Raw genomic sequence first — 14,102 nt, 5'->3', positions numbered from 1 at the left:
GTACTTATCAGCTAAAAAGGGGCCGGTTAGTTTGCGGCTCGTTTTCCAGTTCTGGGCTGTAGTTTCGCTCTGATCCAGCGCGCTATATTATGCGAATCCTGGTAACTGATATGAGTAAACCATAGTTTAGGTACCCAAGACTAACGCAAAGAGGAAACACGACTCGAGAGACGCGGAAGTCTTCTATTGTGACAAGTTCACCAACAGCAGTTCTGCCCACCCCCGCTTCACGCACGGTCAGCGCCCACTCACACGAGGAATCCCCGCCGCTGAGGAGCTGCCCGAGGGAGCCGCGGCGTGACGCGCCGAGGGGGCGGGGCTTCAGAACCCCAGAAGCCTGAGGCGCTTAAGATGGCGGCTCCTGGCAAGGGTTTCTGGCGAGGTCGGCGATTGCGCGAAGGACCGAATAGCTGAGTGGCTTCGGCCACCGACATGGCTCGGGCCAGTCGGGTGAGAACCGGCGGTAGCAGGGGTCCCGGGAGGGAGGGGGCAGCCGGGGTGCAAGCGGGGGAGGGAAGGAGGTAGGGGATGCCCGTTGCTTCCCACTGACCTTTGGCCCTCCCCATCTCTCGGGCAGCCCCATCCCGGTCCTCGGTGTTGACGTCGTCGAAGAAGCTGGGCGACGAACATTTATGCCGCTGGCCCTGGAAGCCGCCCTCGCCTGTAATTACAGTTTTGCCTCGGAGGAGTGGAGGAGCAAGGCGAAATCTGGCGGCGCCAGGACTGCCTTGGGAGAGGAGTCCGGAACTTGGAGCGGGTTAATTTTTCTGCCTGTCTTCTACTAATCTAACTCTCCCAATTCTCTTGTTCATTTTCACTCCTTTTTCTCTGCTCCCTCCCCCGTCGCAGTAATACAGAGGGTACTTTTTAAAAAACAAAAAACATTGTTGAGCTTTATAGGTTAAAGCCTTTTTCGGCTTTTGGAAATGGTTGGCTCGTAAGGAAGTGTTTAAAACTTTCTCATGTGCGTGTATACATTGCTCTGTGTTCTGCAAAGCCAGCAAGTACGAAGTTTATTCAACAACCCATAGTATAACAGGATGAATGAATCCAATCACGGTGTTAGTCTTGCTTGGTTTTTATGGGTTAGTTACATCGTACCAGAATGAGAGACAGTGGGGAAAAAAGGAAGAGTTATGAACCGATTAAGATTTCTGCCGGCAGAATAATAGAAATAAACTTCTGGAGGAAGTAGTTGCTGCAGTTAAAATATGTTTGTATTGTTGCTAATGTCTAAAAATTAGTCTAGAAAGAATTGTGGTTGGATATTAAATTGGCTGCCTTTTTCCTGGAAAGACGATCTTGCTCATGAATCTTTGTTTTGGAAGTTGAGATACTGGTTAAGAACTTTAGTTAATGGCTAACACAGGTGAGATAGATACAAGATTAATAGTCAATATACAATGGAAAATGGAACATTCATTTTTCTGTTCTCAATTAGGATTATATTTGTAAATAGGACAAATGATCTTAAATATCTAAATGCTGTGTTTTTATAATTTTCTACAGATATTTATTAAAATGAATAAACCTTACAAAAGAAAGATTTATTTTAAGATAAATAGACAAGTTGGATTTGATAATTTATTCTGCATATATCTCATCCAGTAGCTGCTGTGAAGTAAACTAACAAATCTAACTGCTTAATGTGAAGTTGCAATTAAATTATCTCAGGATGAAATAATATATTTGTAAGTATCTCATTATTTCTGGAATCTGAATGCATTCTGTATTATCCAGCAAAATAGCAAGATTTGGGTAACTAGGGCCTATACCTTCATGACAAAACTGCACCACAGGAAGCTCTCGCGACGCTAAGCCTCAGAGTCCTGGGATCCTCCACAACAGTGCATCTCAAAACCTCAGCATCCTGGGAAATGCTCCAGCCCAGTCCCAGCTTTACCCATCCTTCCTACCTACTCTCCAACTCTCCTGCTGCCCCAGCTGACCTTTGATATCTTCTTGCTTCCATTGCTGATGAGACATTCCCATCCTGGCCCTTCACAAGGAAAACCATGTCAGCCATCTTCCTCATGTCTCACTAAGAAGCCACCATGCACAACTTTGGAAAGAAAGCCTTGTGGAGCCAGCAGCTGTCTTGCTGGGCTGAACCAGGCATCTTTTGTTAGCATTGGGAGCAAGAAGACAGAAAAGGTCAGTTAGGATAACAGGCTGCAGAATGGTTAAAAGAAAGTTCCCTGCAGTTGTGTGGGTGGGCTGCAAAGTGCCTGAATTCCAATCACATGATCACCAGGCAAAAAGGTAGTAAGTCCTTTAGTTCATTGCCTTGTAGCTTTGAATAGTGGCTGAACATGTGATCATAAATCAAGGACTTCTTATATTAAATAAATAGCTTTGATTCTTGGGAATAAATAATGTTTGAATGAAGTCAAGTTTTACTGAAGCACCAGTATCAGCAGGCTGAGGAGAATCTTGATATTTCTAAACTTTTTAAAAAAACAAAACAGCTACACTGAATAGCTGAATGATTATGGGAAATTATGAGAAAGGATATAATGGAAAACTGGGCAGGTGGTATGGAATAAACTGGCTGAAATCTAAGCTGGAGCACCTAAACAGTAATGTTTAATTGAGGCTCTTCTCTTAGATTTCTCTATCAGAGAAAGGGTTTTGGTCTGCAGTGTCTCTGCCACTGTGAAATGTAGGAAAACAGTTTTGTTCATTTTTAACCTTCTCAAAAACCCCATCCCACATGATTGAAAAAGACAATGTGCTAAGATAAAAGGGATATAGCTTTATGAAATTTTAATAATTTGATAGAAATAGAGGGTTGGATATATCTGTGGTCATGATGGCCCCTCATATCAAACTTAGATCTCATATTACAACTTAGGCATGTTTAATGGTTGATGGTTTGCTTTTGAATAAATCATAAAACTGACTTTTTGATTAAGAAAAGCTTTTTCTTTAAAAAAAAAGAGGGCTAACCTATACTAATTTTTTAAAACCTCTCTTGTAATAGCTGCCATTTCAGGATATAAGCTTGACCTCCAGCATAAGAGCAATAAGGATTTCTAATATGGATAAAAATCAGGCCACAGTGTATCAGTCATTATAATAAATATACATTGTGTGTTCTGTTTTGTTTAAAGACAGTTCTAAGTGGAATTGATTTTGTGATTTAGGTCTCTATATGTGGAACAAAGTGCTGTTTTCACCTCAAAACATTTTCAAAATGGACAATTTTTTTTACCATAAAACTGTCGTTCAAATTTGGATGTTTTTACATAGCTTCCTATATGTTATGAACATATATACATCTATCTTACTTTCTTTGCGTATTGACCTGAGAGTCTGAATGGTTTCATTTTTGTGGCATGATACTAAAAGCACCTTTTCCCTCCTCATTTTCAGGTGAAAATGCAAAACCTAAGAAGCTGTTGGGCTGATGAATTTCTGTAGTATATTCTCAACATTGTGAGATTGACAATGGATAAATGTAAGCATGTAGGCCGACTGCGGCTTGCCCAGGACCATTCAATAGTGAATCCTCACAAATGGCATTGCATGGTATGCAATACTACAGAATCTGTATGGGCCTGTCTCAGTTGCTCACATGTTGCTTGTGGAAGATATATTGAAGAACATGCACTAAAGCACTTTCATGAAAGCAATCATCCAGTAGCATTGGAAGTAAATGAGCTGTACATTTTTTGCTACCTTTGTGATGATTATGTTCTTAATGATAACACCACTGGTGACATAAAACTTTTACGAAGTATATTAAGTGCAATCAAGAGCCAGAATTATGACTGCACTACTCGGAGTGGTAGGATTTTGCGATCTATGGGCATAAGTGATGATATTTCACATAATAATGCTCAGGCTTTGCTTCGAAGTCAAGACCGTATGTTCACAGCCCTATGGCACAGGAGGTATGCATTAATGGGCAAAGTATTTAGAACTTGGTTTGAATTAACACCAACTGGGAAAAGGATTTTAGAAGAAGATAAGCTGTGTGAACAGGCAGAAGAAAGACGAGTCAATGCTAGGAAGAAAAGAGAAGAACGAAAGCGCCAATTGAAGGAGGAAATGGAAAAAATACCACCAAGGAAAAGCTTTCGCTTGCAAAAACAAAATGAATCTTCAGTGTGTGTACTAAAAATGCCACAAAATTTGGGCTCTGATATAGAGCTGAAAGTAGCAGCTACCTCAGATGATGTAAAGTTAAAAAAAATTAATGATTCTCCAGCCAAACGAAGACCTACTATGACTCCTGGTGTGACAGGACTACGAAACTTGGGAAATACTTGCTATATGAACTCAATTCTTCAGGTATTGAGTCATTTGTTCATATTTCGGGAATGTTTTTTAAAGCTTGATTTAAACCAAACACAAGAGTTGTTAGCAGTTGCAGCCAGTGGCAAAACAAGATCATCTACAAAGCAGCCTCTATCTGCTAGCTTTGATGTTCAAGAACAGAAAACCTTTGTTAAGGACCTGACATTTTTCACAAGGCGATTTAGTACATCATCAGGTTTAAGTGGTGGTGGATCAAGTAATAGAAATATGGAACTTATTCAGCCCAAGGAACCAAGTTCAAAGTACATTTCTCTTTGTCATGAATTACATACTTTGTTTCAAGTTATGTGGTCTGGCAAGTGGGCATTGGTGTCTCCTTTTGCCATGCTCCATTCTGTGTGGAGACTAATCCCAGCCTTCCATGGTTATGCCCAACAAGATGCTCAGGAATTTCTTTGTGAACTTTTGGATAAAGTCCAACAAGAATTGGAGACAGTTAGAGCAAAAAGCCCAGCCCTCATTCCTGCTTCTCAAAGGAAACTCATTAAAAAAGTTTTTAATGTGGTCAACACTATTTTTCATGGACAGCTTTTAAGTCAGGTAAATATTGTAGAATAAGATGATTCAGTGAGTGAGTGAGTGATAGAAAATTCAGGGTAGTATAACATTGAAAACTGAACTTCCTGACTGTCTTATGCTAAATAAGAATCTAACTTAGTATTGTATTTTGAGTAAGCAGTATTTTGTACTGTTTCAAGCAGGCTTCTATCCCTGCTTACTACATCACTTATTTCTTAAATTAAGAATTGTATTCTTTCTTACAGTTTTGCCAGCATATTATGATTGTATAAAAAGGCTTGTGTAAAGACATACCAGTAGTTAGCAGATTCCCATTAATACACAAGCAGAATGTTTTTAAAAAGAAGACATTATTTGTGGCAATACTCTTACACTGAGTCACAAGAAAGTATAACTGGCATCAACCCAGTATTTCTCCTGGCAAAGATTTTAAAATTACTTTAATCTTTTTTGTGTGCATCACTGTTTGAAGGATTTTCTGCTTCTAAAATTGTTATATTTAATAACCTAGAACTTAATTTCAATTTTATTTATATTACATAGGGATTCTCTGTAGATGAAACTTTAGAACTACAACTATTCCTCACTTATGACCACAATTGAGCCCAAAATTTCTGTTACTAAATGAGACTGTTGAATGAATTTTGCCCCTTTTTATAGCCTTTCTCGCCACTGTTGTTAAGTGAATCATTGCAGTTCTTAAATTAGTAACAAAACTGTAAAAAGAACCTGGCTTTCTCATTGACTTTGCTTATCAGAAGGTCACAAAAGGTGATCATATGACCCAGGACATTGCAGCTATCATAAATACGAGTCAGTTGCCAAGTGTCTGAATTTTGATCATGTGACCTAAATGAATTGTAAGTCGAGGACTACCTGTATTTTAACAAATATAAAAAAGACTTGTTCTTTAGTACAGATCTTGAGGTAATTTCAGAAGTGAAATAATGTAAAAATAAGTAGAACATCTAAAAATAAGCAACAGTATTTGCATAATTTAAAACTTGATTAAATGAAAAATTGCTTCCACTTAGCTGCAGAATGGGTATTTAACTCTGTTAGGGCTGTGTTTGTCTATGGTGGTACCATCTTTTCCAACTAAACAATTTTAGCTTCGCTTAGCTTAAGCTTTTGTGAGCTATAGCTCACATCTAATGAAGTGAATTGCATTTCACAAAATTAATGCATTTTAATAAAAATGTGTTAATTGAAAAAGGTTCTAATAGAGTCATCCTGATTTTTTTAAAATGATATGTTTTTCTTACTTGTTATGTAATGTAACAATGTACATTTAAACAATGTGCTCCTTTGGATCTGTTTCAAAAATCCATCTTGTCAAGCTCCCAGCACTTTGATTCATAATTCAATTACTCCAAAAGGTCTTGACTTTCTTTGATGGAACTGGTCTGGAATTTGAGGTTGAATTCCAATTCAGATAGTTTGTTAGAATTTACTCTGTTGTCCAAATATATTTTATTCATGTATGTCATTAATGCTTTGTTTGGGGTTAGTGTAATTTATCCTTATTTATTAGATTGTTAGATTTAATTAGACTTATTTATTAGATTGTTATCCCATTGCAATTATTTTTTATAAATGACTCAACACAGCAAATAAACATAATACTCCATCCTCCTCCTATTTTCTCCATCACACCCTTGTGAGTTGAGTTGGACAGAGAGAGAGTAATGCCCTATAATGATAGCTATCATTGGATAATTATTTTGTAGTTGGAAAGTTTGCTTTTAAAGGATCTGCGCTAGGTCTGATCTTTATGAGGGAAGAGTTCATTTCATAGTCAGGTGACAGATTCTTAGGTGAACATGGTCTTCATTTACACACTCCTTTGAGCCCAGATCCACAGATCCACAATTGTAAGAATCCCTTACTGTTGATCTGCAAACAATCTCTTGTCATGATACGCACATTCTGAGATATTTACAAGAGTTTGAAAAATAGTATAGTCCACTGAAGGCTGGTGGTATATTTACACAAATTTGGAAACAAGGGTTTTTGATGATATTTGTATGGCGATTCCCCCAGATATTTCCAAGTAACAGCATATGCTGAGCCACCCATCTCTCTTGTTTTGTTATACAAGAAGGACCATGGGATCAAGGATGAAGAGACTCGTGAACCACAACTATAACTCTTCACATTTGTAAAGACAAATAGCTTATGTGTTAAGCAAAGTTGTTTTAGTTGGTGGTCTGCCTAGGTTAAATTACTAAGCAAAATCATTTCTAAAGTCAATAGTTAAAGCTAGGAGTTTTCAGTGTGAGCTCAAAATTAGATTGCTCATCCTCACTTTGCATGCCTTGAATTTTTTATTTGAAGGGAGAAGAGAAATAATTCATAATGCATATGATAGTAAATATATTTAAACTATAGCAACATTCTTTATATTTCCTATAAGATTTTAGTTATATACTATACTTCAGAGAAGAAATGTAAGAGTATTGAGATGTGAAATGGACCCTGTACTTTGGATCCTACTTTAGCATCCTTGCTGCGTCAATCATTAGTAAAAAGTCATGTCTTCTCTGGGCTTGCACATCTCTGGAAATTATGCATTTAAGATGGGGAGATGATGAAACATGCTATTATACTTTCCATAAGATCTCCTGATTGCGTTTCCTAAAGCTACGAGTCTATCATGCAGGCTTAGGAAGAGAATAATGTTAAGGAACTGCCATTAGGTAGAATAAAGTGCCCACACTGGATCTAAAGCAACTTGTTCTCTAGATGCAAATATTTACACTGTACAAATATCCAAATAGTTCAGACTGTACTGTATTCTTTGTCATCTTCATTTCAGTTAATTTGTTCTTCAGTGGTCTTTTCTATATATATTTATGCACACAATGTATATATTTATACAAATTTTCTACAGTGACATACAATTATAATATGCAGTATATCCATCCATAATATCGTTATTGTACATTTCCTGGGTTTGTTTGAATTGGGAACTTAGTACAATGTGATGATCCAAATATACTTTGCCCAGATCTGGGCTTTTTCTACAAAGTTTTTTAATTTTAAGATATACAGTTGTATGACATTATATGATTTCTATAAGACTGTACTTTGCCATAATATTACTAACCCTTCCAGGGGTGGGATTCTACCAGTTCGCATCTATTTGCCAGAACCGCTTGTTAACATTCTAAGCAGTTAGGAAAACCGGTTGTTAGAAGAAATTACTGGCCTAATCCTCTAAGGAAGGCAGGAAGGAAACTGCCTCTCTGTTAACCATTATTACATTCTTGGCAGGACTAGACTTCCTGTCTCAGGATCATCTCCGGAGTTTTTTTCCCCTCCTTTGCTGGTATTTTGCTTGTGTGGAGTGACCATTCAAAGTTACAATGGCACTGAAAAAAGTGATTTGTGACCATTTTTCACACTTACGACTGTTGCAGCATCCCCACAGTCATGAGAGGCCATGTGAAGAGATGTGTGCCTCAATGTGGAGTGATATTGAGTTGGCCATACCCAGCCAATAACATGACCACCAAGCCATGTCCACCCAGTCACATGACCACCTAAGCCATGCCCACCACCTAAGCCATTCTCACAGGACCGGTTGTTAAAAATTTTGAATCCCACTCCTGAACCCTTCCCTTTCAAAGATAAACTATTTTGAGGGAAAAGCTAGTTTCCAATTTTTGATTTAATTTTTAAATGGCAGTGGATCCACTTGAAATTAAGGATGAGGATAAGTAATTTCTCTTTGCATCATTTATTCATATATAGTTAGCTGTTTTAAATTCTTGAAACAGAGCTATAAATTCAAATTAACTGATGGTTTATATCGACAGGTAACATGCCTTGCATGTGACAACAAATCAAATACTGTAGAGCCTTTCTGGGACTTGTCATTGGAATTTCCTGAAAGATACCACTGCAATGGGAGGGAGACAACCTGTCAGTATCCATGCTTGTTGACAGAGATGTTAGCCAAATTTACAGAAACTGAAGCTTTAGAAGGGAAGATATATGCCTGTAACCAGTGCAACAGTGAGTAACGACTGTATGTACTCATGGATCTGATTTTAATATATGATGTTAACTATCTAATAGGGTTATTTTAAAAAATGTTACCTATGTGAGATATTTAATAACAGAATGTGAAACAAACTTTGTGCTTACATCATTAGCACAAATGGCTACTCTTTATATTTTGCATGCTTACCAGTGATTGTATCTTGACTGTTCTGCCAATCAAAATGAATTTTATGATAGTTCTAGTATGATTGCTTCTTTCTAATTTAACTTGGTATGCACAAAAAATTCTGTTACTGTATTTTGGAATAGTTCTAGAATATCTCATTTGTATTTGTATCCTGTATATTGTGCACACATTAAAGGGTATTAATCTAATTTTATAATGTGATCTGCTATAAATTAGAGGGAGGCTATTTTTCTTACAGCAAAACGGAGAAAATTTTCTTCTAAACCTGTTCTACTCACAGAGGCCCAGAAGCAGCTTCTGGTGTGCCACCTACCTCAGATTCTGCGGTTACACCTTAAGCGATTCAGGTAACTAAACTGTCTTCGTGCAGTTTATTTTTTACTTTTTTTCAATGAATTGTTTCTTTAATGGTTAGCAAGCTACCTATTCTCTATATGGCACCATAATTATGTGTTTAAGAAAGCAGTTAAGAAATGTTTTGTAATAATTACAGCTGATATAAAGTGTTTTAAACATTTTACCCATTCTAAAACAAGTAGATTTATGAGAGAAAGCAAAATTGTTGATTGGACTTAAATTAAGACTTTCCATAAAGTTTGAAGATGAAAGGAATACTGGATTTTACTGATTAGATAGCTTTGTTGTTGTAGAAATGCTAGTTTATACTATATGGAAAAGTAAAAAGTTGAGGCTTGATTTTAATGCCTTATTCTATTGCATCAAAGGGAGCTGGAAATCTACACTTCTTTTCCCCCTCCTTTTCTACACTTCTCTCTTTCTCTTTCCTTCCCTTTTGTTTTGTACTATAGGTAGTCCTCAAGTTATGAATGTAGTGGAGCCTGCCTATTTCATCCGTGACTTGAGAATTAGTGGGAGTGAATCTTGTACCTTGAACAGATATTGCTCCCTGCTTTTGCTGAAGCATTTGCTAATTTAATGTGTGAATGAATGCGCGGCTCATTAAATGCACATGAGTATTCGGGGTAGAAAAGGTTGGGGGGGGGTCCTAGTGAAGAAACAAGCCACCTACTTCAGACCACCCAAGGCCATCCCTGACCCTCAGGATACCTCATTCTCCCTCCTCTGGGCCCCCCACAATTGCTTCTCCCCACATCCTGCCACACTGGGTGACTTACCTTAGGAAGATCTGTCTCCTCCAGCCTGTTTCTTTGTCCCCTGCTTTCTTGTCAGCAAAAGGCTTGAGGCCTCCAGCGCCAAGAAAGCAGCCCTAAAAGGCCCTGCACAACTTTTCAGGGTTGCTTTCTTGCCCCAAATTAGTTTGACGAGGCTTCGGGCACCAAGAAATAAGCCCTGAAAGGCCACACACAGCCTTTCTGGGCTGCTTTCTCATTGGCAAAGCACTTGTGTCCCTGTAGGCTTTGTCAGCCCTTTGCAAAAAGCCTTTGCCGGTAGGACCAGGGCTTCAGAGAGACGTGCCTGCTCCTTCCAAGCTCTGCTATGCCAATGAAGGCATTTTGCAAAGGGCTGCTGAAGCCTACAAGAATGCAATCTCCCTGCAGGCTTCGGCAAGGAAACAGCAAATGGAGGGAAGGCCTGAAGGACTAAAACCTTACCTCCTTTTGCAAAAGTCCAGGCCTCAATTTGCAGAGAATAGAGGCCTAAAGTGCGAGATTACACAAGATCTCCCACTACTGATCTTGCGGCATGTTAGGCGTCTGTTCTCTGCGAATGCAGGCAAAGAAACGGGGAATAGGGTGGGTGATGTTGCAGAGCCTCTGCAGTCGTTTGTAAGGATGAACAAGTGCCGTGGTGCTACAGTATTCATAATTTCAGGATTTGTTCGTAAATATTATGGAGTGCTTAAATGCGTAACGTCAAACATTTGCTAACAGAACACTCATAACCTGGGAATTACCTTTATTTGCTTTTGTATTTTATATAACAAGCTAATAAAACTGTTAAAACATGAAAGAAAATGAGAAAAATACTATGCAACTCACTGGGAACCTCAGTGAGAGTTCTTGGGGTGGAGTCCATATACAGGTAGTTCTTGTTTAGCAACGACAATTGAGGCTGGCACCTCAGTCATTAAGCAAAGCAGTTAAGTGAAACAACTGTGCTTATGAATTTATTTCAGCTTTGCTTTTATCAAATGTTTCAAATGCAAGAACTGGTTGTGAAATTATGTTTTCATCGCTGTTATAATTATAACGGATCACTCATTGATGTAGTAATTAAACAAACCTGTAAGAGTAGTGAATCACAAAAGCAATATACAAAAAATTAACTAAAAATAAAGTCCAGTATATTTTTCCACAACTAATAAGATTGAAACCTATACAACTGGTGAGATTCTTCCATAAAATGCCTATAAGGCCTTTTCAAAATCTATAGCTGGAACCCTGTGGAACCAATGACAATGCAGAATTATTGATTTAAGAATGACAGATTAAGAGGAATTTGAACTAATCACCCAAATATACTATAAGAGACAAATTCCAGTAGCAGGATTAAATAGTATTAATAGACAGGGGAGATAAAATGAATTTGGGTTTTTAAATTCAAAAAGAAAACATATAAGAGCAAATATTTTGTGGTTAAATTACAAGGTATTTTAAATATTAGAAGAAATTTCTTAAAAGTAAGAATAGTTTGAAGGTGAAGTCAAATTAAGTAGCAAGATTGTTGGAGAATGTTTGCTGGTATTAGAGATCTTCAATTTGAGGCCAGTTACAGCTGTCTAATTCAGATTTTCCTGCGTTGAACAGACGATATGATGATAACCCAGTTTGGATTCATTGCTATGATACTGAACAAAAGTGATACTCCCGTGTACAATGTTTTTAGATTATTGGACTAATATGCAATATGTTATTATAAAATAACTTATAAAAATGAAATAAATAACATATTCTTTCAGAACAAGAAAAATAACCCTAAGTTTCATTTTTCTCCTGTAGATGGTCAGGACGCAATCATCGTGAGAAGATTGGTGTGCATGTCAACTTTGATGAGATTCTAAACATGGAACCCTATTGTTGCAGAAAATCTCTAAAATCTCTTATGGCAGATTACTTTATCTATGATTTGTCTGCTGTTGTGATGCATCATGGAAAAGGATTTGGTTCAGGACACTACACTGCCTATTGCTATAATTCAGATGGAGGTAATTCGTATGAAAGTGCACAGATTATTGGATTTATATGAGAAATGCAATTAATAAGGCTATCTTTTAATGGCAATACTTTTTGGAGATTTTATGTTATAAACAATGTTTACATTCTTGAGATTCATAATTTGGAAATCTGAAAAAATTATAGCATATCACATTGAAAGATAAGGCAGCTGTACTGCCTTGCATGAAATCCCATTTCCCCTGAATATTAAAAACTGTTTCATATACTGTAATTATTTCAGATGGTTGTTTCTGTATTGGACAGCTTTGAAAGGTGTGTATGTGTGTTTTGATTACACCAGGAATGTTGCCTTTGTTTGCCTCTAATTACAAATCACTACACAGAGTGAATGAAAAATGTAATTTGGTTGTGGCCTTCATAGGGGAATGGTTGTTACTATGGCTGTGCAGTGCTGCATTAATTAAATATTTGGTCTGGTTATATACTGAATAACTGTAGTTTCTTAAATTATAAAATATCAGTTCTGTGCTTTTAGAAGAAAACATCAACATTACCATTTTTATTACTCTTATTTTTGTTGTTCTAGGGTTCTGGGTACACTGCAATGATTCCAAGCTCACCATGTGCACTATGGAAGAAGTATGCAAGGCCCAGGCATATATTTTATTTTATACCCAACGAGTTACTCTAATGAATGGACATTGGAGAATGTCAGGTCTTGATTCACCATCTGGGAAACAGGCAAATACTGAAGTTAATGGCTCCAATGCGAAAAGTGACAGCTAATTCAGAACCAAATTGCTATGTACAGAATAAGTTTGAATTGCGCAATAATGTACTAAATCTGCCTTCTGGAGCCAAACCCTATTACGTGTTCAGATCTTTTGTACCTTTTAAACTCATTCATGACTGTAACTTCCCAAGTTATTAACATATATATCTCAATTGTTAAGAGAAAATTTTCCATTTGAATCTTTAAATTTTACCTCAAGCTGTTTTTCAGCATTTTAATATTTTGAAATAGGAAATTTAGATGAGGAATATGGGCGGGCAAACTCTGGACTATTTTTAAATTAAAAGCTGTGTTTTATACTACTACTAGCAATACTGTGGATGTTGTCTACAGGAATCTGTCTTGCTTCCATGATTAAAAGATGTGATGGTAACAAATGCGTTTTAAGTTTTCTTCTGGCCATGTTAAAATGTTCTTTCTCTTCTGTAAGCAAAGAGTTTAAGTAGTACAACACTCCTCACATTTATATTATTAAAGCACTAAATCACTAGAAAGGTAGCAAGAACATTTAAATATTATTTCCATAGCCTATTTATTGGTTCACTCAAGTATACTGCTGAACTAAGCTTTCTGCCCCAGGTTCTATATCTAATCCAGTGTACATAAGTCTTTGACTTATGATTGGTCACTTAGTGATTGAAGTTATGACGGACCCCTCTCCCCAACAGCATGATTGCATTTGGGGAACCCAGAAACAGGCGTTTTCTTCTGGCTCTGTAAAAATACCCATTGTGGATAGTGGATTTGTTTAATGACCATGGTAATTTGCTTAATGATCACAAAATACAAAATCATGTGATGACCCACTTAATAACCAGCATGACTTACATTTTAATTCCAGGGTCAGTTATGATCATAAGTTGAATAACTGTACTCTGATCTGTCACTTGCCATAGTAAAATCAATGGAAGATAATTAAACTTTTTTTGCTATTAACATATCTGGAATATTTTTTTGATTACTAAGGTTTTACAGCACATGTCAGTCAGATTATTGCCTTAATTTTTCCTAAATACTGTTTATAGTTTCTACTGGAAAACAACATTCAAAATATTACTCTATACATATTAATGATTTTTTATCTAGCGTGTCCCTTTCTAAATGTAAAGGTCTTCGTGGTCTTTTTTTTTTTTTGAGCGCTTCAATTTCAGCTGCTCCTTATGTTCATTTATCC

At 37.1% G+C, this 14,102-nt stretch overlaps 1 protein-coding gene across 8 annotated transcripts; it reads left to right on the top strand.

Annotated features, from left to right (window-relative positions):
• The first annotated feature begins 331 nt into the window (after positions 1 to 331).
• On the top strand, positions 332 to 13,305 carry USP44 (ubiquitin specific peptidase 44). 8 transcript variants are annotated; one of them, XM_087934620.1, is made up of 8 exons: positions 332 to 450; positions 578 to 757; positions 1,609 to 1,691; positions 3,376 to 4,863; positions 8,664 to 8,862; positions 9,318 to 9,384; positions 11,959 to 12,164; positions 12,722 to 13,305. In XM_087934620.1, the coding sequence occupies exons 4-8, from the start codon at positions 3,451 to 3,453 to the stop codon at positions 12,919 to 12,921; spliced, it is 2,085 nt and encodes a 694-aa protein (XP_087790746.1). In that variant the 5' UTR covers positions 332 to 450; positions 578 to 757; positions 1,609 to 1,691; positions 3,376 to 3,450; the 3' UTR covers positions 12,922 to 13,305. The 8 variants fall into 8 exon arrangements, with proteins under 8 accessions (XP_087790746.1, XP_087790742.1, XP_087790747.1 ...); XM_087934616.1 differs by having other exon boundaries at positions 9,276 to 9,384; XM_087934621.1 differs by having other exon boundaries at positions 1,510 to 1,691.
• The last annotated feature ends 797 nt before the right edge of the window (positions 13,306 to 14,102 follow it).

This window comes from Pseudonaja textilis, chromosome 5, assembly GCF_049901715.1.
Source record: "Pseudonaja textilis isolate UNSWEBS1 chromosome 5, rPseTex1.2, whole genome shotgun sequence".
Classification (NCBI taxonomy): domain Eukaryota; kingdom Metazoa; phylum Chordata; class Lepidosauria; order Squamata; family Elapidae; genus Pseudonaja; species Pseudonaja textilis.
The sequence above is the reverse complement of the archived record's forward strand: the minus strand, read 5'-3'. Positions and strand labels throughout refer to the sequence as shown.

What these genes read in the sequence shown, in the direction of transcription:
- USP44 (XM_026698508.2), top strand. Translation starts at nt 3,451, where the DNA reads ATGGATAAATGTAAGCATGTAGGCCGACTGCGGCTTGCCCAGGACCAT. An exon ending in ATGGACAGCTTTTAAGTCAG is followed by an intron (nt 4,864 to 8,663) that starts GTAAATATTGTA and finishes TTATATCGACAG; the next exon opens with GTAACATGCCTTGCATGTGA. An exon ending in TTGCTATAATTCAGATGGAG is followed by an intron (nt 12,165 to 12,721) that starts GTAATTCGTATG and finishes TTGTTGTTCTAG; the next exon opens with GGTTCTGGGTACACTGCAAT.